This window comes from Danio rerio, chromosome 4 (assembly GCF_052040795.2).
Source record: "Danio rerio strain M-AB ecotype USA chromosome 4, GRCz13ab, whole genome shotgun sequence".
Lineage (NCBI taxonomy): Eukaryota > Metazoa > Chordata > Actinopteri > Cypriniformes > Danionidae > Danio > Danio rerio.
In genome coordinates this window covers 75,429,029-75,450,669 of record NC_141024.2, presented here as the reverse complement: position 1 = coordinate 75,450,669, position 21,641 = coordinate 75,429,029, and the positions used below count along the sequence as shown (strand labels likewise).

The 21,641-nt window shown below is 41.4% G+C and overlaps 3 protein-coding genes and 1 long non-coding RNA gene across 5 annotated transcripts in view; 1 reads left to right on the top strand and 3 right to left on the bottom strand.

Moving 5' to 3' along the window:
- The window catches only part of LOC148682563 (uncharacterized), a 172,694-nt gene that overhangs the window by 36,548 nt on the left and 114,505 nt on the right, over nucleotides 1-21,641 (top strand). The gene's annotated exons all lie outside the window — the stretch shown is intronic.
- LOC103911019 (stonustoxin subunit alpha) lies at nucleotides 3,002-8,504 on the bottom strand. The gene is made up of 5 exons (XM_088650861.1): nucleotides 7,054-8,504; nucleotides 6,309-6,736; nucleotides 4,250-4,423; nucleotides 4,127-4,173; nucleotides 3,002-4,042 (listed from the first exon to the last, which is right to left on the bottom strand). Exons 2-5 carry the CDS (start codon nucleotides 6,473-6,475, stop codon nucleotides 3,513-3,515), a joined length of 918 nt encoding a protein of 305 aa, XP_088506987.1. The 5' UTR covers nucleotides 6,476-6,736; nucleotides 7,054-8,504; the 3' UTR covers nucleotides 3,002-3,512.
- On the bottom strand, nucleotides 7,050-12,956 carry LOC148682567 (protein NLRC3-like). The gene is made up of 4 exons (XM_088650887.1): nucleotides 12,832-12,956; nucleotides 12,016-12,126; nucleotides 10,773-10,886; nucleotides 7,050-8,913 (listed from the first exon to the last, which is right to left on the bottom strand). Exons 1-4 carry the CDS (start codon nucleotides 12,879-12,881, stop codon nucleotides 7,050-7,052), a joined length of 2,139 nt encoding a protein of 712 aa, XP_088507013.1. The 5' UTR covers nucleotides 12,882-12,956.
- On the bottom strand, nucleotides 13,349-21,637 carry si:ch1073-398c20.3. The gene is made up of 3 exons (XM_087250099.2): nucleotides 21,586-21,637; nucleotides 18,344-18,449; nucleotides 13,349-15,923 (listed from the first exon to the last, which is right to left on the bottom strand). The coding sequence occupies exons 2-3, from the start codon at nucleotides 18,426-18,428 to the stop codon at nucleotides 14,752-14,754; spliced, it is 1,257 nt and encodes a 418-aa protein (XP_087106225.2). The 5' UTR covers nucleotides 18,429-18,449; nucleotides 21,586-21,637; the 3' UTR covers nucleotides 13,349-14,751.

Below are 21,641 nucleotides of genomic sequence, written 5' to 3'. Positions count from 1 at the left end.
AGGAAGATATTCTGAAGAATGCTGGAGAACATTCACTTCCATTTATTGCGCATATCATATCCGGTGGCTTCTCTTTCCTTATTCTGAATATTTTCATAACTTTCTAATAAATTGCAAGTTTTTTTTTTTTTTACAAACCTCAGGGTTCATACAAATATTTACTACTAAATTTCCAAGACTTTCAAGTAAATTTTCATAACCTAATGTTAATGCAATGTCTATACATGAGTGGTAAAAGAAAAACAATGCATGTTTGAATTCATTACAGCATCTTGTAAAACACGGAGCAGTCCATTTAGTTTATATATATCCATGTAAAATTGATTTGGATAATGCTGACACCGCACTAGTAATGTCAGAGTATGTGATTGGCCAAAGACAGAATAGAAGTAAGTAACCTATAGTGAACTATACAGATATCTGATTTCCATCACTTTTCCAAAACTTTTGGAATAAATTGAATTAGATTTCACTAAATTCTCATCTTTAGAGTAAACCCCTCCTATTAAATTAATGACACTGCTATTATAAATTACACAACATAAAAACAGAACATGAAATTCCCAAAATAAATGAGCAAAAATATTAAGAAGCATCACTGTCAGTTTTATATATCATCAGGTTAAAAAGAAGTGTGGTTATTTTATAAAACAATATTTCTTGACCTTTAATTGATAATATTCATTTCGGAGGGAGTGAATTCACATCTGACCACTTAAAATAATCCAAAATGTTCTTCCAACAAGAACCAGAGCAGAGGTTTGCGATTAAGTCTAGAATTAAAGACCAACAAGAACTCAACAAGCTATGATACACATATCTGAAGACATGTGAACAGTTTAATTCTTACTAGATATGGAAAGGTGATATTCAAAATATAACCAGAATAAATGATAATTAATATCACTCCATTACTGAAAATGTCATCTTATGAAGACTTCCACAGTTGTTCCAAATAAAGTAAAATTGTGGTAATAAATTATGCTTACGTTTCCATCTTGCTGCACTACTTCATCTGTTCTCAATTTACCAGCCAGAGAAGTGGGTTTGAGGAAATGGCAGAATTACCTCCTCCATGATAATCCCAGAATCCCCACATTCTTTATAATACTCCTTTAATTTCCCTTCGGCTTAATGCCTTATTTTCCACATTGGAATGAACCACCAACTATTGCATATGTTTTACGCAGCGAATGCCCTTCCAGCTGCAACCCAGTACTGGGAAACACCCATACACTCATATTCACACATACCTTCAAACACATCAGACAATTTATTTCATCAAGTGTTTGGACTTGTAAGGGTAAATCCACGCCAACACACGTGATCATGCAAACTCCGCACAGAAACGCCCAGCCGGGACTCAAACCAGCGACCTTCTTGCTGTGAGGCCGCCCTGTATATTATCTTTCAAAACACGCGGCTGCAGAAGCATGCACGACATTCAGCTAATAAGCTACTATTGCTGCGTCCCAATTTGCATACTATTCGTCATAAATATATTGGAAGAGTCAGTCTGTCCCAAACCATAGTATGTTAAAAAGAGTATGCTAACGGTTCCTGGATGGTCAATTTCTGTTAGAAATTGAAAGCGTAGAAGCGTTCATACTCTAACCGCTAATGCGCGACACGTTAGACTTGAATTTAATTAGAACTACAATCTTGGGTAAAAAGTGTAAAGTGTTTTCTGCATGAAAGACTGATTAACACACAGCTGAATCCCCAATAAACAGGATAATTAAATATGACAGAAATATGGATGAAGTGTCAATATGATTGATAGAAGATGTAAATAAACATAACGATCTGGTAATGAGGGAGTAGTTAGTCCCAAAGCTCGCATACTTTTCTGTTATAAACTCAAAAGTATGTACTTTTCCTTCACAAAATCTAGATACTTTTGGGGCGTAGTAGAAGTGTGCAAATTGGGCACATAAGTCTGTACTGCTAGCAAGAGTACCCAACACTGCCTTCTCACAATTTTTGTTTACAAAATTTGAGTTAATCAGAAAAATAAACCTTTTTAAAAATCCTCTTCTGATTCGATTGAACACAGGAGTCAAACTCAGTTCCTAACCGTACGTTCACACCAAAAGCGGCGAGAGCGTCAAAGTAGCCGGAAGTCATTCATTTTCAATGAGAGCCGGCGGCGAGGAGCGGCGAGGAGCGGCGAGGAGCAGCGCGGCGCGTCTTCGCCGGCGTGAGCGTCGAGGAGAGTTGAAATGAAGTCAACTTTATGGTAATGAGCTATGACGCGGTTCGGCGGCAAGCAATCAGAATGAAGACGTCCATCGATTGATAGCAGTTCAGAGAACACAGACCTGTGAACTTTGGTTCCGACCACAGTTGTTCCCAAGGGTTTGATTATTGCGGTCGCCGGATTTCCAATTATTTACAATTTTTTTCCTACAGGAACATTAAATAAGTTACTGGCGAGTTACTGATGTTCATTAATGTTATATAAATTTATCTTAAAAAGCGGGAATCTTACGCAACGTGACAGTACAAAACAGTACTGCTGCTTCAGGATATTTCAGACATATGGACACATATTGGATAAATAGAGCAAAGCCACACCACACGCAACTTGATCTTCCATTGTTGTATGAATTTGATAAGAGGTGCGCAACATTTTCATGCTAAAAACATGTCTTATGCAGGAATGTAACTTATATGCTGCAACGGCTCCTTTAAGTACGAGATCAATGTAGCGAGTTTTGACGCTCTCGCCGCCGGAGCTGAAGGCAGACAGCGTTGTCGCCAGGGCGGCCAGAGCGACCTTGGACGCTCTCGCCGCTTTCGGTGTGAACGTACGATAAAGGTGTGGTGTGTAGGATTGACATTCCTAGTGGTTGAATTCGGTACTGCAGTCCCAATTCAAAATATTGCAGTTTTTTGCACCTCTGAGGGCTTGAAGCACATGCGGGTTGCCAGGTTGACGACACAAACCGTAGTGTGCCTGACGAGCAAGCTTTCAAATATGAGCTACTCAGCTAAATGGTTACCTTTGTAATACTTATATTATTTTGTAACTAAAAACCACCTCATGTGGATTTTATAACTCAGAATATAGGTGTCAATTTGGAGCTTACTGCTACTCTCCAGAGGTCATGTTTTCAGCTACAGCCATATACATTAGGCTATCCTTCAGGTCTGAAATGAAATACAGTGCCTTTTCTACAAAGGCAACCCGGAGTGCTGAAATATAATTGGCTAAACTGACAGTGGGCTGGTAAAGAGGCCAAAACATGATTTCCAGCCTGGTCTTCACTAGTCAGGCTGGGAGATGATCAGCCAAGCCAGGCTGGGAGCCCAGCCAAAACCAGCTATGTCCAGCTTAAACCAGGCTGGAAACCAGCCTGGAAGTGGCCAAAACCCCTCTAAAACCAGCCTGGTCAACCAGTTAAATCCAGCCAACCAGCTTAGGCTGGTTTAAGTTTTTTTTTCAGCGGGGAAATGTAAGTCTACGTTGTTTACTGCAGATTGCTATTTACATTTGAGCAGTATTATCATCATGAGCTCAGTTTCACTGATGATCCACACCAAACAGTAAACCCAGGGCAGAGCGGCTCAGTGAATGTGGTCTGGACTGAGTGGATGAGGCTCATTGTGTCTCTATAGATGTTGTAGAAGATCAGAGTTCCTGCACTGTGATCCACAAACACTCCTATTCTCCTGCTGAGCGGCTCCACTGGGAGTCCAGTCTCTAGGTTATTGTGTCTGAATATGAAACTGGAGGAAGAGCAGATCAAACTCCAAGAGTGATCATTTACTCCAAACAAACAGTCATATCCTCCTCCCTTCCTCCTGATGCTCTTATATGACACTGATATAAACACATCTTTATCTCCACTCCAGTCAATCTCCCAGTAACAGCGTCCACACACACTCTCTCTGCACAACACCTGAGACCAGACATCAAATCTGTCTGGATGATCAGGATACGGCTGTTTCTCTCTCACACATGCCACCTCTCTGTTCTCCTCAGACAGAAGTAGACGACTGTTTGCTGTGTTTGGATCCAGTGTGAGGAAACAGACATCTGAACACAAGAAGAGAGAAGTTGATACACTACAAAAAAGAACTAAAGGTGTGTGTGTGTGTGTGTGTGATTGCGTAGACATACATTTACGTAGTCCTGCTGTAATCCTGAACTCTCCTCCATGATCCACCCTATAAAACACAACACTGTGACTTTTAATCGGCCAACAACCAGGCTTGCCAACTCTATACAAAGTGCTGAGCGTACTTGAGTTTGTCCAGTGTGTAGTTTGGATCCTCCAGTTGTTCAGAGAGCAGCTTGACTCCTGAATCTCCTGGATGATTGTAGCTCAGATCCAGCTCTCTCAGGTGTGAGGGGTTTGAAGTCAGAGCTGAAGACAGAAAACCACAGCCTTCCTCTGTCACCATACAGCCAGACAATCTACAAACACACAGGGAAAAAGCCTTAATTTAAGTGGAGTTTATTTATAAACTGATTTCGAGAGGATCACGTGCTAATGGTTGTTTAAGGCTGTTCCCGCATTAGCCAACACATGATTCACCAATCAGATGATTCCTAACTCACTATAAATAACCAGAGGTTCTTACCACAGTATCTTCATTTTGAAGAATCCCCCCTTCCACCCCTACTCCTCCTCCCTTTTCCTTGATAAGGTGGCACAGTGGCCCAGTACTTAGCATTGTTGCCTAAGAACATCACTGGTTCAAGTCCTTACTAGGCTAGTCAATGTTTCTGTGTGGAGTTTACATGTTCTCCCTGTGCTCACGTGAGTTCCCCCGGGTTCTCCGATTTCCTCCCATAGTCCAAAAAACACGCAATCTGTGTGTATGTGTGTATAAGTGTGAGAGTGTACATGATATTCAATATACTAAAGCATGGGTTCTGTGTGAACCTGCAGGCCTTCTGTGGCATCAAGCAGACCTCTCATCCCCTGGATCTTTTCTTGCTGTCCACTCAAAAACTTGCATGTGATAACTTGCATTAGTCAGGGGTAGCTAGTTTTACGTCCCATTCACAAGGGGTGTCAAACTCTCATTTTGAATAGGTGCTGTCAGGTGTTGCTGAACTGCATAGTGGATACGTTGGCGCCTCGCTGCAGAAGTTGGGAAAATCTCAACTTCTTAAGCACCAACGGAAGCGTCAGCCAATCAGATTGCTTTATGCAGATACCCCAGCTCAGATAGTAGCTGATTGTGGACTAATTTGATTGGCTGATACTGCTATGATGATCGCGTCAACCTTTAGACACGCCCTCGGTCAAGTGTTGACGCTGAAGCCCTGTGTGAATGCAGGGTTAGAGTAGGAGAGTCAAATTCCTGCAGAGTTTAGTTTAGTTGCACAAGCTGGAATGCTGCTAAATTATCAATTGCATATAGAACAATTCATGTGTGCTTATTGTCAGGGCCGGAGCGAGCTGAACTGGTGCTATAGACTAATGACGATCATGCCGCCCTCACAGGGTTCAAGCCACACATGAAAACACATGGGTCATTTGTCGCAATTGAAAGTGTAGAGCGAGCCTGTTGGGGGTTTGGGGGGGTTTAGATGTTGCGGTGGATGAAAGTGAAGAGCGGGGGATGTTGTGGACGCCACTCTGTCTACTCTGCCTAGGTCGCCTCTATAAATGTGCTGGCACTGCTTATAATCAAACCTTATGACCCTCGAAATTATTCTATAAAAACATGACTGCACAAAAAATTTCCCTAAATCATCAATGACTTTATTGTTGAAGGAGCGGCACAAACTAGAAAGAATCAGAAGACCAACATAAGGCCTAAATGTCTGCCAAATCCAGATCTTTACTTTCCTCAGCAAAATCTCCTCTCACCATTTAAAAGGTTCAAAAAACTCTTGAGTACTTTTTTTTTATGAGATTAAACAGATTTGTGCGTGTTGAGCATCAGTTAAGACAACGTTAGCACCTGTTAGCTTTAACTGTGGATAAAAATGGATCATTTTGAGCTTTTGTCAGCTAATTTCATCTTCCGGGTTTAAAATCATTACTGCGCCGGGATCAGAATTGATATGTGGTTGTGAAAGGTTGTATGTGTTTGTTTCAATGATACACAGGGTTTGTTGCATGGCTTATCCTGTGATGCTGTCAGGGTTACTGATACAGCCGATCTGTTCGTGTTTAGCAAGCATTTTTGTCGAGAGAGCTGTACGCGAATTGGAGAATGGCGGACTGTGTCTTTTATCAGTTGAGTTCATTACCATTCAGACACATCACTCTAAAATCCTCTAGATTACCAGCAGGGCTAAATGCTACTGTACTGCTATCCACTGTGTCTGCATTCATTTTTACCTCAGTATCTCCAGTTTACAGTGTTGACTCTTCAATACATCAGAGAGAAGCTTCACTCCTGAATCCTGCAGGTCATTGTTACTCAGGTCCAGCTCTCTCAGCACACAGTTTGAGGATTGTAGAACTGACGACAAACTGTTACAAGCCTCAGCACTGAGATTACACATGGAAACTCTGAAGAAGAACAAAAAGTAATTGCATGCAGGATTAATCGCAGAAATGTGTTTTTAAAAAGTCTATGAATGTACTTGAACTCAAACCTCAGCATCACCAGCTTACAGCTCTTCAGTCCATCAGAGAGCTTCTTCACTCCTGAATCCTGCAGGTCATTGATACTCAGGTCCAGCTCTCTCAGCATACAGTTTGAGGATTGTAGAGCTGAAGATAAACTCTCACAGGACTCGGCAGTGAGATTGCACCACTGTAGCCTGTGTTTAAAACAAAACAAACCAGTAGCATTATTTTGTGTGTAAGGCAGGAATTACATTCGGGAGCTATCAGGGAAATACTAATTGTTACCAAGCAGAAATACAGAAGAAAGAGGAGCAGAAAATAAAAGACAAGCGGCGACAACTACAACTTACAGCAACACAGTTTAAGGTGAATACCAACTTGTAATAAAACAGCACATCTAAACAAATCTATTACAAATGTACTTCTTTTTAAAAATATGAACACGGTTATGATTCAATTTGATAATTTCAACTACACACTTTATCAATCTGTATTTTCTGAAAACACTCACAGAGCTTTTCTGAATTTGATCACAGCTGGTATCAGTCTCCGTCTTCCCTCATCTGATGTGTTGAACTTTTTAGGGTCGAACTCATCCAACACCTCCCCAGACATCTGAAGAATGTAGGTAATTGCTGAGCAGTGAGCAGGAGAGAGTTTCTTCTCGAAGTGTTTGTCTGATTTCACAAACTCCTGAATCTCTCTGGCCAGAGTCTGATCTTTCACCTCCAGCAGACAGAGGAACAGATTGATGGATCTTTCAGCTGAGAGACGTTTATCTCTCTTGATCTTGTCTTTAATGTACTGTGTGGTTTCTCTGATGCTTTCTGAGCCGTTTACTTTGTGTGTCATCAGGTCCTGTAAGAGTCTCTGATTGCACTCCATGGAGATGCCCAGGAGAAACCGCAGGAGAAGATCCAGATGACCATTCTCACTCTCAATGGCTTTATCAACTGCTGATGTTAGTAGCTTATACAAAGAGAATTTCTTAGATCTGCACCTCTCATATTTCTCGCCCAGAAACAGCTGCATTGTCTCTATGTTCTTCATTAAACAACAGTAAAACACAAAGAAAGCAGCCAGAAACTCCTGAAAGCTGAGATGGATGAAGCTGTAGACTTTCCTCTGATGAATCACAGATTCCTCCTTGAAGATCTCAGTGCAGATCCCAGAATACACCGAGGCGTCAGTGACGTCTATGCTGCTCTCAATCAGGTCCTCCTCATAGAACATCACATTGCCCTTCATCAGCTGTCTGAAAGCCACTTCAGCAAGTTTGAGGATCACTCCTCTGTTGGACTGCAGGAGTTTCTCTGGATCTCTCTCTTCATACTTCTGCTTCCTCATGTTGATCTGAATCAGCAGGAAGTGGATGTACATCTCAGTCAGAGTTTGAGGGATTTCTGCACTCACATCTTCTTCCAGGAGCTTCTGAAGCACAGTGGAGGAGATCCAGCAGAAGACGGGTATGTGGCACATGATCTGGAGGCTTCTTGCTCTTCTGATGTGGGAGATGATTCTGCTGGCTTGATGCTCGTCGCTGATTCTCTTCCTGAAATATTCCTCCTTCTGAGGCTCAGTGAATCCCTGAATCTCTGTCAGACGCTTGATGTATCTGGAGGGGATCTGATGGGCTGCTGCTGGTCTGGAGGTGATCCAGATGAGAGCAGAGGGAAGCAGATCTCCTTTCAGGAGGCTCCGCATCAACACAGCCACTGATGAAGATTCAGTCACAGCACAAACTTTCTCCTCATCTGAAAAGTTGAGTGTGATTCTGCTTTCATCCAGACCATCAAAGATGAACACAACTCTACACTGCTCATAAATCTTGGGCTCCAGATCTTCAAGTTCAGGATGAAAGTCCAGCAGAAGTCTGTGAAGACTGTACTGATGATCTCTGATCAAGTTCAGCTCTCGAAATGGAAGCACAAACATGAAATCTACATCCTGATGGTCTTTTCCCTCGGCCCAGTCCACAATGAACTTCTGCACAGAGACGGTTTTCCCGATTCCAGCGATGCCTTTAGTGAGAACAGTCTTGATTTTAGGTATTTCCTCACATTCTGGTTTGGTCAAGACCTTAAAGATGTCATTGCAGTAGACTGGAGTGTGTTGTGAGGGTTTTGTTCTGGCTCTTTTCTCCATCTGTAAAACCTCATGTTCTTCATTCACTCCTTCACTCTCTCCTTCTATGATGTAGAGCTGTGTGTAGATCCTGTTCAGGAGGGTTTGATTCTCTTGAACTTTCATTCCCTCATATAAGCTATCATATTTTCTCTTCATAGTGGTTTTGTGCAGCTCTTTGACCATCTGTAGTACATCATCTACTGGTTGGGCTGAATTCTGCTGCAGGTCTCCAGTCTGATCATCTCTGAAAAACACAGACAACAAACTAGTTGTGAGATGTTCTAGATTGCTTTAGGCTAGCTTAATTCCTCATGGGTATTTGTATAATGAGTGTGCCTCAAAAGCATTCTGGTAGGTGAAAACCAAATGACCAATAAAGTTGTATGTTGTTTATTTAGATCTTTATTAGTCACTACTAAGTGGTTTAAACCAAACAACCAAGGATGCCTAGTGTCATATCATTTGTACTAACTGGTACAATGGTAAGTCCAACAAAAGGTTAAGGTGAAGATTCTTGAAAGACAACACACTAACATCGCTACTGACGAACTGTGCTACACAACCTTCAGTGAAGTCTTCTCCTAAGCTTCAAGTAGAGGGGTTTCCATGACTGAGCAGCTGCACGCAAGCCTTAAATCATCAAGTGTAATGCAGTATTACAATTTACACTGCAACTGGACTCTGTCGAGACTGTCTTCTTCCCTGTCTGATGGGCAAATCTAAGTTTGTTGTGAAGTGTGTTGGAAGAGAAATTATAGTGTAGGGCTGTTTTTCAGAGGTTGGCTTTGGCCCCTTAGTTCCAGGGAAAGAAATGCTTTAGTATTCCAAGACATTTTTGACAATTTCTTGCTCCCAACTTTGTGGGAACAGTTTGGGGATTGGGATTCCTGTTCCAAAGTGACTGCACGACCAAAAACAAGGTCCATAAAGCAGGTTTGGTGTGGAAGAACTTGTCTGGCCTGCGCAGAGTCCTAACCTCAACCTCTGTGAACACATTTGGAGACCGTGAGCCAGGCCTTCTCACTTAACATCATTGCCTGACCTAACTAATGAGCTGAAAATTAGTTGGTCTAAAAAAATGGTCAAAAACTCCCACAAATAACCCTTCTGTAAATCCTCCCCACAGCTGAAGCTGTTTTTGCTTCTAATAATCTCTTGAGGATTCTTAGGCGGCATTAATCAGGGCAACCAGAGCCGAGAACACTTCCAAAGAAGGCACTGTAATTTGAATGACATCTACAGTCATGTTAGCCTGTCTCCTTATCCCAGTGACCTACTCTGACCCGCACCTTCTTCACAACGGACACTCTTCTCAAGCTTCCAATGTCCAGATTACAGTTCTGCACTTTATATTTGGCCAGAGAACTGGTCACCCCAGCTGAACCTGGTTTCTCCCTTTTTGTTCTTCACTTCCAACAATGAGGGAAGTTTTGGTTCCTTGCCTGGCGAGGCAGTGGCGCAGTAGGTAGTGCTGTCGCCTCACAACAAGGAGGTCGCTGGGTGGCTGGTTTAAACCTCGGCTCAGTTGGTGTTGCTGTGTGGAGTTTGCATGTTCTCCCTGCGTTCGCGTGGGTTTCCTCCGGGTGCTCTGGTTTTCCCCACAGTCCAAACACATGCGGTACAGGTGAATTGAGTGGGCTAAATTGTCCGTAGTGTATGAGTGTGTATATGTTTCCCAGAGAAGGGTTGCAGCTGGAAGGGCATCTGCTGCGTAAAAACTTGCTGGATAAGTTGGCGGTTCATTCAGTTGTGGCAACTCTGGGTTAATAAAGGGACTAAGCCGACAAGAAAATTAATGAATGAATGGTTCCTTGCCTATGTTGCCTCTGACTTGCCTCGTTAAGGCTGTAGTTGGAGCTGCACATTAGTGGAGCTGCTCTTCATTTAATCCAGCAGTGATAATCAGTATTCTACCACTACTTTAAAGACTTCCAACACATCAGGAAGGAGGTTAATTTTCATGTCAGGCCAATATAAGTGTATATGACTATATAGGTTGACAGGTCCCAAACCAACACGTTCCTAAATAGGAGTGCTTACTAAATTAGAGCTGTTTGCTGAAATACAGGCATATGATGTGTACCCGGGTATATAATGTTATACCTGAGATCCCGTAGTGTTTCACCACTGTTAAAACGGATTGGCTGAGTCATAGAAGCATCACTCCTCATAGACACACAGCTGAGCTCTGCTTCTGATCCCTTCTGATGAACTTGACTAAAACAGAAGAGAGAATAAAGCTGTAAACGACCATATTCAAGAAATCTACTCGCTTTAAACCATTTTCTTTAAAGTACATTTATATAAAACTTGTTTAATTTCATAGGAATGAAGCACAAAATGAGTGTATGAGCTGTTATCTGAATAAGGTGTTACACATGCTAAATATGCAGATGTAACGGAGGCCAGCTAGTGTGTGCTTTGCAGGTACTCTAGCGACAGACGCTAGAGGTCATGGTCTTTAGCCTCCTTGTTAGAGCAACCAACTCCCATGCGGAAGGTCGCCGGTTCGATCCCAGCTCGGAGCGGGTTGGGCGGTGTAGCTACATTGGTGCCGTGACCCGGATGGGAGTGATGTTTAGGGGGGTGAGTGTAACGGAGGCCAGCTAGTGTGTGCTGTGCAGGTAAACCTCACGCCTCTGACCTCTAAAGGTACTCTAGCAACAGACGCTAGAGGCCATGGTCTTTAGCCTCCTCGTTAGAGCAACCGACTCCCATGTGGAAGGTCGCCAGTTCGATCCCAGCTCTGAGCAGGTTGGGCGGTGTAGGACTGGTGGGGTTACACAGATCAGTGGGGGATAAGGACTGGGATTGTGAGCCACTGCCTTAAAAATTATAAACATAATGACCCTTGGTTCATATGTGTTAGTTTGCACGAGGCATCACAGTTGCATTGTCAATTTAACTTGGTTATCTTGGCCTCCCCTTTATATGGCAGGTTTGCTTTGTTCCTTGGACTCTCAAAGGGTCATATCAGACATAACACACATATGCCAATTAGGATTCAAATGAATGAAAAAATTATTGAATAATCGATTTTATAGTTCAAAATGTGCCTTTGTAATATATATCGTCACCAGTATGACAAATTTATCTAAAATCTAAGAGAAAAGCTTTCACAGCAAATGAAAGGCTTGCAGAGGGACTCTCAAACAACATGTAAATATGAAGACGTGACTGAAAACCACTTTAAACATTGTTAAAACCCACAAATGGCAAATTTCACGTAACTTCTTTTTAAAAAGATTTCAAATAATTTTGCTTGTAATGGTACATCTTCCAGTGCTACTTCCACAGCAGTGATAATCACATGCTCTATGTCTCAAAATGAATGCAGTATACACACTGGAGATCAGGCTGCGCATCTCCATCCTTAAACTGTATGGGTCGATCCAGAGACGCGTCGCTCTTCACAGACACACAGCTGGACTCTTCTGATCTTTCTTGCAGACCAGCTCTAAAACACAACAGATTGGATCTTTATTGATCAATTAATCAGATTTTAAACAGGTATTTTTTGTTGAAAACATAAAGGTGCTTTACGTTTTTTTTCCATAAATATTACTTTTTTAACAGTTGAATGTAGTCAAACCCTCATGTGAAGCTAAATAAATAAATAAAAATAATAACGTCTTTTATTCTAGCCAAAATAAAACTTTAGATTAAATATGTATATGCTGGAGGGCGGTGCAGTGGTGCAGTAGGTAGCGCTGTCGCCTCACAGCAAGAAGGTCACTGGTTTGAGCCTCGGCTGGGTCAGTTGCCATTTCTGTGTGGAGTTTGCATGTTCTCCCTGTGTTTGTGTGGGTTTCCTCCGAGTGCTCCGGTTTATCCCAGAGTCCAAAGACATGCGGTACAGGTAAATTGGGTAGGCTAAATTGTCCGTAGTGTATGGATGTTTCCCAGAGATGGGTTGCAGCTGGAAGGGCATCCGCTGCGTAAAAACATATGCTGGATAAGTTGGAGGTTCATTCCACTGTGGCGACCCTGGATTAATAAAGGGAATGAGCCGAGAAGAAAATGAATGAATGTATAAGCTTGATGAAAGTACTATACTTTTATTATGTATGTAACAACCACGCCCTTTAAAAAGCTGCATTACAAAATCACTTATGAAAAGCTTATATACAGATACACTTGAATTGAGTAATCATGAAAGTACCTGCATCCTCGAAACAAATCCCGCTCTGCAGATGTGTGTGTGTCCTCCATGACGGAGCTGAACGCTATGTTCTATCGCCAACGCCCTTTCTGGAGGAAGCTGGTAAACAGTCATGAAATACAGCAATTCGGGAGTCTTTAGTTCAGCAGGAACAGGCAAAGTGCTGTCGTTCCCTCGGATACATAATCACTGATATTGTTCAGACATGAAGATTCAGTCAGCCAGAAACACGTCAAATACATCAGTCAATCAGAATACCATAATACCTACTGGTTTTGCACACAGTAGCAAATGCTTCTATAAAAGTATTGAAAATATTCTGCACTGCGAATAACAGATATGATCTGCTTTAAAAAGCGTCAGCTTTCACTTTCATTTAGTAGATGCGTGGCATGGGTTGCCAAATCCTGGAGAAACGCCCCTCCCAGAACTCACTTAAAAGCAGCCAATAATAAACAAAGACAGTGTCAGTTGTTCAGTTCAGTTGTTAATAAATAAATAAAAATAACAACAGGGCTTATATGTTTTAGAAAATATTTATAGCATGTAATTTTGAAAAAATTCATAAGTATAAAACCCAAAACAAATACAGCTTCACATTAGTATTACTGGCTATAATCGCTTTTGAATTGCTTTGCACAACATAAAACACCCTTGTTATTCGCGGGAGTTACATACGTAAAAATACCCCGCAATAGGCGAAATCCGTGAAGAAGTCCGCTTTATTTTTTACAATTATTCTCGATGTTTATTATAGATATTATAACATTTCGGGCATTGACATTTTCACACCTTTCTCTCTTGTTTAAGAAAAATAAGTCCAGCATTTGCGAATGAAACCAAAGATCAAAACCTCTTTTCAGGCGCAAACATTTATTGCTGTAAGCAAGAAGCTTTTCAGTTTTTGTGCGGCATCCACAGTAATGTTCTTTTAACTGTAGTCATTGATCCACAAGCTGAAGTGGACTCCATCCTCAAGGGGGTCGACATGCAACCTCGGATGCGCCTTGCACGTGACAGTTGGAAGTAACACACACCAGATGTGCACATTTGCATGTTATTTTAAATGAAACTATTCAGCAGAAATATGAACAGTATCCTGAGTCGTAGCAGTCGTAGTCGGTGCCGGTGTGCGTACCCTGATATAAACCTATGTTTAGAATTTTAAAATGGATGGCGTGGTGCATTTTGCGTGCGACCCCCTTTACCCTGTGGACAGGGAAAAGCCTTCTGGCATCCTTGTTGAAACTCACACTACTAGCGATCGAAGATTTATGTTAACTTAGCAAGCTGAACGCATTCTGTACTGTACAGAAGACACGGAGATTGATTGACAACAGCCAATCAGGACGCAGAACAAAAAGCATGTCAAATTGCACAAAAATAAATCCACAAAACTGAGAAAGGTGAACTGCGTTATAATGAGGGACCACGGTACTTTTTTACTACCAACAAAAATCTGATTCAAGAACCAGACAGAACTGTTGTGTATATGATGTTGTAAATATGTATATTGAGGCTGAGCAATAAGTGAAGTTTATTTATAAACTAATTTCGCGAGGATCACGTGCTCATGATTGATCACAGCTGGTCCTGCATCAGCCAATTCACAATTCACTAATCAGACAATTCCTAACTCACTATTAATAACCACAGCTTCTTCCCACCTTCCCCCTCTACTCTTTTCTCGTTAGGTGGCACGGTGGCCCAGTGGTTAGCACTGTTGCCTCGCAGCAAGAACATTACTGGTTCTCTTCACTGTGAATCTTTATGCGTCTATTAAGGCTGCCTTTCCCAGTGAAACCATTTCTACACTGTTGGGATCCGGGATCTCATTCCAACAAATCTTTGCATCAACTCTCATATGCCATTCTTCAAAATCCTCCTTCATGAGTGTGTTTCTGCAGATCTGAATGAGGATCAAATGATTGAGGTGTAAGAAGCGTGAGACTTCTCAGCCATATGAATTCTCCTATGGCTTTCCAAGTTGTCTTTAAGTGTAAAGCTTCTCCCACACTGTTCACATGTGTAAGGCCTCTCTTCAGTGTGAACCCTCATATGAACCTTAAGGTTACTTTTTTTGATAAAACCTTTTCCACACTGTTCACACGTGAAGGGTTTCTCACCAGTGTGAGTAATCATGTGATCTTTAAGGTTTCTTTTTCTAGTAAACCCGTTTCCGCACTGTTGGCAGGTGAAAGGTTTCTCCCCAGTGTGAGTTGTCATGTGCTCTGTAAGACTGTTCTTGTAAATAAAGCTCACTCCACACTCTTGGCAGATGTGAGGTCTCTCCTCGTTGTGAATTCTCATGTGATCTTCAAGGTTTCTTTTTCTTGTAAACCCATTTCCGCAATGTTGGCAAGTGAAAGGTTTCTCCCCAGTGTGATTTCTCATGTGCTCTTCAAGACTGTTCTTGTAAATAAAGCTTACTCCACACTCTTGGCAGATGTGAGGTCTCTCCTCATTGTGAGTTCTCATGTGAACATCAAGGCTTTGTTTTCTAGTGAAACTATTACCACAGTGTTGACATGCGTACGGCTTCTTCCCAGTGTGAATTCTCATGTGAACTTCAAGGAGCATTTTTCTAGAGAAGCACTTCCCGCACTGGGGACATATGAAGGGTTTCTCTCCTGTGTGAATTCTCGTGTGGACCTCCAGGTTACTTTTTCTAGTGAATCCATGTCCACACTGTTGACATGTAAAAGCCTTCTGCCCGGTGTGAATTCTCGTGTGAACCTCTAGGTTGCTCTTTCTAGTAAAACCTTTTCCACACTGTTGACATGTGAAAGGTCTCTCTCCGGTGTGAGTTATCATGTGCCTTCTAAGGGTGCTTTTATCAATGTAGCGATTTCCACACTGTTTACATTGACAAGGCTTCTCTCCGGTGTGAATCCGCATGTGGTCATTAAGCGTTCTTTTCGTAGTCAGACTTTTCCCACACTCTTTGCAGGTGAAACTGCTTACAGGTCCAGTCTGTTGAGCACTATTTTCTGAAGTTTTTACACCAGATATCAAATGTCCTTCCTTATCCAGATCTTTCTCTTCCTTGACATCATTCAGTTCTGGAATCTCCTCTTTCCAAGGCATAAGATCTAAGGTTAGAAAAGAGAAATACAGGCATTATTCTCCTGGACTATCTATACAGCATCACAACCAGTTCAAAAATGAACTTTTCTTTTGGCTATCTATTGAATCCTTGGTTTTAAAATGTATATTTTGATTGATATATATATATTGGCATATTCAGAATATTACAGGTGGTAGACATAACTTGTTTACAATTGCTTCTAATCTTGTCAGAATCTTACTTAAATGGACTCGGATGATCACCGGAACAAGACGCGCAGAAATGACTGATTGAAATTCTGAGCTGTTTTGAGAAGCGCGTCCAGCATGGTGGTTTGATGGAGAATGAAACATTGATTTAATAATTGATGTGATGACAGATGTTATTTAATGGAGCTGAAGTGACAAACAGCTGACGACAAGACTGTTTGGTTGACCAATCAGTGGAGAGGGGTGTAATTCTCTTGAAAGACAAGAGAAGACAAGAGAGACAAGTTAATCATGTGAAGAAGAGTGGCTGCCTAGCTAGTCTGGGATTTAAACATGAAATGTATTTGAGGTACTCTGGGTATGGTCTATCCAAACATTGAAAAGATGATGGCCCACCACCAGCCAGTGCTTCCATTTTTCAAGGGTGAGTTTAATGGCCAGTAACTCCGCTCCCAAAGTCATGGTTCTGTTCTGCAGGGGACAACTTCTTGAAGAAGTAGGCACATGGACGCAGTCGTAGAAGATTCCCCTACTGTTTAACATTATGGGCCCAACTCATGATATTAATGAGTAAACATTAATGATGAAGGCTTTTAACGAATCTAGATGGAAAGGCATTTTGGACTGTTTGCATGGCTTTGGTAGCTTCAACCATCTACGATAGAGACTTGCCTTTCAGTAGATTGGTTAGTGCAGCAGTATTGGCTGTGAAACATCTGTATAAATCGAAGAAATCAACGAATTGTTAACATTCATTAGTGGTGGTGGTGGGTTTTGGCCAGGACTGAATGGGTTCCTGGCTCATGGGGAATGAAGATCCTGGCTCCACAAAGCTGTTCCAGTGCTCTTGCAATGGGGGAAGTGAATACCTTTATTTGACAGTTGTTATTTAAGAGCATCCCTGATTAACTCATCCATGGTCCTCTGTTGGGGGATGGAGAGAGACTATTTCCTCTCTACACTGGTTTATTGAGCAGAAGGTCAATGGCACAGTCTCATGGTCAATGTGATGGTAACTCCAAGGCTACACTGATACTTCTTGAAAAAGTTGATGGAGGCATTCTTCAACTATTTGAGACTGGACAGGCGTTGGAAGATCAGGGAAACTATGAGTGAAACAAGCCTTACCCCACTTTAAGATTTCACTAGATGGAGGGATTGTGGGAAATGAGCCATGGATGCTATAGTACTAGGCCAGCAGTGTATTCCTCCAGAACTAGTAATGTGATGTCCTCCACATGACATTTCTCGGGGCTTGATGGGTATAACCTCTTCAAATGTATGGGAGAAGTCAATGCTATATTTGGCTCTGCCAATTTGCACATTGGTTTCAACCATCTTACCTAAAGCTGGCTGGGAGAGCCCAAGGTGTGTTTCCCTGGTTTGGGGATTTTACTAACACTCACTCTCTTTCCTTCGACTTACTCCCTGCTCCATCAGGGATCACCACATCGGTTACTCTGACAATTGTTTTACATAGTGGACCTGCAACAAGTACAACCCTCAGTGCTGGAAAACACCCACAAACACTCTCACAAACTACAGCTGTTTAAATGTATCCTATTCACTTATAGTGCATGTCTATGGAGTGTGTGGTAAAACAAGAGCACCCGGAGGAAACCGACACTAACATGGGGAGAACATGCAAATTCCACACTGAAAGGACTACTGGTCCTGCCGGAAGTCGAACCAGCAATCTTTTTGCTGTGAGGAGAGCATGCGGGCTAACTTTACGAACGTTGTGATTATTTCTGAGGATATTTAAGAATATGTCCTTAATAACACTGAAGCAGTCCACTTCACTATTGTGCTAGACAATTCTTCTCCAGATTCTAGTGTACAGAATGGGTCAACAGTGTAATTATAAATGTAAATACAGAAATACATTAAATATGTAATTACTTTGTTAAATATAAATACAATGAGTGTATTTATGTTATAGGTTATTATTAGTTCAAATAAATACATATTAACTATGGGCAATTGATATGAAGACAGACCAGTGATTATCTTCTGAACTCAGCTCGACAGACCTAAAATTGCTCAGATCTTGGAATACTAGCCTATCTGTAACTGCATTTGCTGAGTCATCATTGTGTTTATAGAAAAGCACTGTATTTGAAACCGCAAGGCGTTGAATGCCTGGATCTCATACCCTCAAATCTTTGCATCAACACTTCTTCAAAGTCCTCCTGCATTAGTGTAGATCTGCAGATCTTTGAGAATGAAAGCCAACCTGTTAGTTGCTCAGGATCTTCAAGTTTGACTCTGAATGTTTCTTCAATCTTCAGGTCTTCACTCTCCTCTTTAATAAACGCCATCTTCAGCAGGAGTTTTTCTGTCTGTTTAAGGGGAGAAGAATCAACACAATGAAGAAATGCCAATGAAGGCACAATCCCTACTCTACGCATTAGACAGTGGTGTCCTGATTCATGTTTGCTTGCCAAACAGTGCTTCAAACGAAGGTCTTTTCAGACCACACTACAAATGATGAGGTCTGAGAAATTTTCCTGAGTACATCAGCAAAAGTGAGACTGAACACATATGTTGAAACTTGCATAAGTCATTTAATTTTGCATGGATTTAATACTATATCAATGCCATATTCGATATGCAGTGTATTAATATATTCTATTTGCAGGCAGTTGGAAAACAATGCAAGAATAAAAGTAATGATTTATATAAAGTTACATTTAGTTCTTTGCTTCTTTGTTATTATTTATTTTTTATAATAAGGCTACTTTAGAAATTGAAAAATGTTTAGTTCTTTTATGAAGCAGCCAGCGCAGTCAGTGTGGACTTTACATTTGAGCAAATCTTGAATTAAATAAATGATTACACCAAAACCGTTTCTACCGAAATCAGCAATTATCACATTAAATTAAATTAAATGAGGTCACACTTTATTATGATGGTCTGTTTGTTGAATTAAGTCACATTGCATCAACACGCCAACTAATTCTTATTAGAATATAAGTGGACTGTTAGGTAAGGGCTAGTAAAAGTTGACATGTACTTTCAAAGTTTCATGTAGTCGGTTAAATGTCTATTGAAGGAGCAGAATCAGCAGATATTAAGCAGACAGTCTACTAATACTCAAAATGTGTTGCTTCCTTTATCATTTCTAAAACAAAAACTGATTTCTTAAAGCAGGGGTCACCAATCCTGGGGCCTCATGTACGAAGACTTGCGTGGAAATCTTACTAAAACATTGCGTACGCACAAAGCTGTAAATGTGCGTACGCAGAAAAAAATTCAGATGTATGAAACACTGCGTACGCCGAATCTCACGCATATTCTTTTGTACATCTGAATGAACGTGAAACTGAGCGCAACATGCACGAGCACAAAACCCCTCCCTGCCTCCTCCCCCGTATGAATATGCTAATGACTATGCTAATGGCAAAACCCAACGAAAAAGCAACGGCAAAATCAAACAAAAAGAGAAACTTTGAACAGAATGTGAATTGGAGGTGCTGCTTTCGGAGGTAGACCGGAGAAAAGCGGTGTTATTTGCAAGTTTGTTCTCCGGAATTAACAACAAAAGAAAAAAATAGAGTGGGAGAGTTTAGCTGATGCAGTTAACACAGTTGGGTCTGAACATCGCACTGAGTGCATTTAAAAAAGAAATAGTGTGGTTTATATCTGTAAAATGTTGCAATACCCTTCGCAGTCTCAGTGGCGCACCTCATAAGAAGCATATGATCATGTACTAACACGTTCGAGCATAACTCGGCTCGAATCCAGCGTCTGATGAATTCATTCTTCTTTTTTTCCCCGCTACATATCAGATTTTGCCCACTATTTATCACGAGAAAGACAAGTAGGAATCATCAATAAGTTTGTGCATCATATTTTATTTGCACATTTATTGAATGGAAATGTTTCTGATTCACGCATGCAAATTTATCTTCACATAGTGTCTTTATAGCAATGTGCGTGCAGTAGATAGCTCAGATTACATTGGGAAAACAGGCGACCGCTGCAAATTGTGCTTTAATGTTTAGCTGGTCAACTGTATGGTATGGAAATCTTACATACCTACTATATGAACCCGTCTCATACAGACGCCATTGCAAGGATCAGACACTTTGTAGAGAAGAATTTAACACAACTGCCTCTAGGAGTCGCCAATGGAAATAAAACAGACACGCACAAAAAATGTGCGTACGCCTGCCAGAAACCTGCCGTGAACCTGCGCAAATTCCCACGTTCAGTTCATTGTTAGTAAATCCAAACGTGAGCGATTCTGAGCGTGAAACCTGGCGTACGCAAAGTTTTTGTGCGTACGCAGCGTTGATACATGAGGCCCCTGGTCCTGGAGGGCCGGTTTCCCTGCAGGGTTTAGCTCTAACTTGCCTCAACACACCTGCCTGAATGTTTCAAGCACACCTAGTAAGAGCTTGATTGGCTTGTTCAGGTGTGTTTGATTAGAGTTGGAGGTAAAATCTGCAGGACACCGGCGCTCCAGGAACAAGTTGGGTGACCACTGTCTTAAAGTGACAATCACAATATGTTTTGGGTATAACGCGTTCCACATAGCGTGAGTTGCATGATAATATTACTTTTCACAGTAATGAAAAAAACGCATTACTTTAACAAAATTTAAAAAGTAATATTGTTAGTTTTAAAAAAAAATGTATACAAGTTGCTATTCATATTAATTAAATATTTAAAAAAACAAACAGCTAAAAATTACCTTTCACTAATCTGCATATATGGCATATACAGCTCTGGGTTCAGGAAGGTCCCTGAAAAATATCCTGAATTATATTTTTTGATGTGATTTTTATAGTTAAATGAAGGTGTACAGTCGTGGCCAAAAGTTTTGAGAATAACATAAATATTGGAAATTGGAAAAGTTGCTGCTTAAGTTTTTATAATAGTATTCATGTGTGGGGTTGCTTCTCATCCAAGGGAGTAGACTCACTCACAATTTTGCCCAAAAACACAGCCATGAATAAAGACCCTGCTGAAAAATCCAGCTTAAACCAGCCTAGGCTGGTTGGCTGGTTTTAGCTGGTCAACCAGGCTGGTTTAAGAGGGGTTTTGGCCACTTCCAGGCTGGTTTCCAGCCATTTCCAGTCTGATCTTAGCTGGTTAGGCTGGGAGATGACCAGCTAAATCCAGCTTGAACAGCCTAGCAGGCTGAGAGCCCAGCCAAAACCAGCTATGTCCAGCTTAAACCAGGCTCGTCAAGCTGGTTTTAGCTGGTCATTTTCCAGCCTGACCAGCTAAGATCAGACTGGAAATGGCTGGAAACCAGCCTGGAAGTGGCCAAAACCCCTCTAAAACCAGCCTGGTCGACCAGCTAAAACCAGCCAACTAGCCTTGGGTGGTTAAAGCTGGATTGTTTAGCAGGGGAATAGTACCAAGTAGCCTCCAATGATCTGTGAGCAAACGTACAAACACCTGTAACAATAAAACAGCCTGAAATGTTTCATTTATTTAAACACTAAAAATGTTAAAACAACAAACCTCTCTCTTCAAGTGAACCCCGTCAGATGCAGGAACGGCGCAGCCTGATGACATCA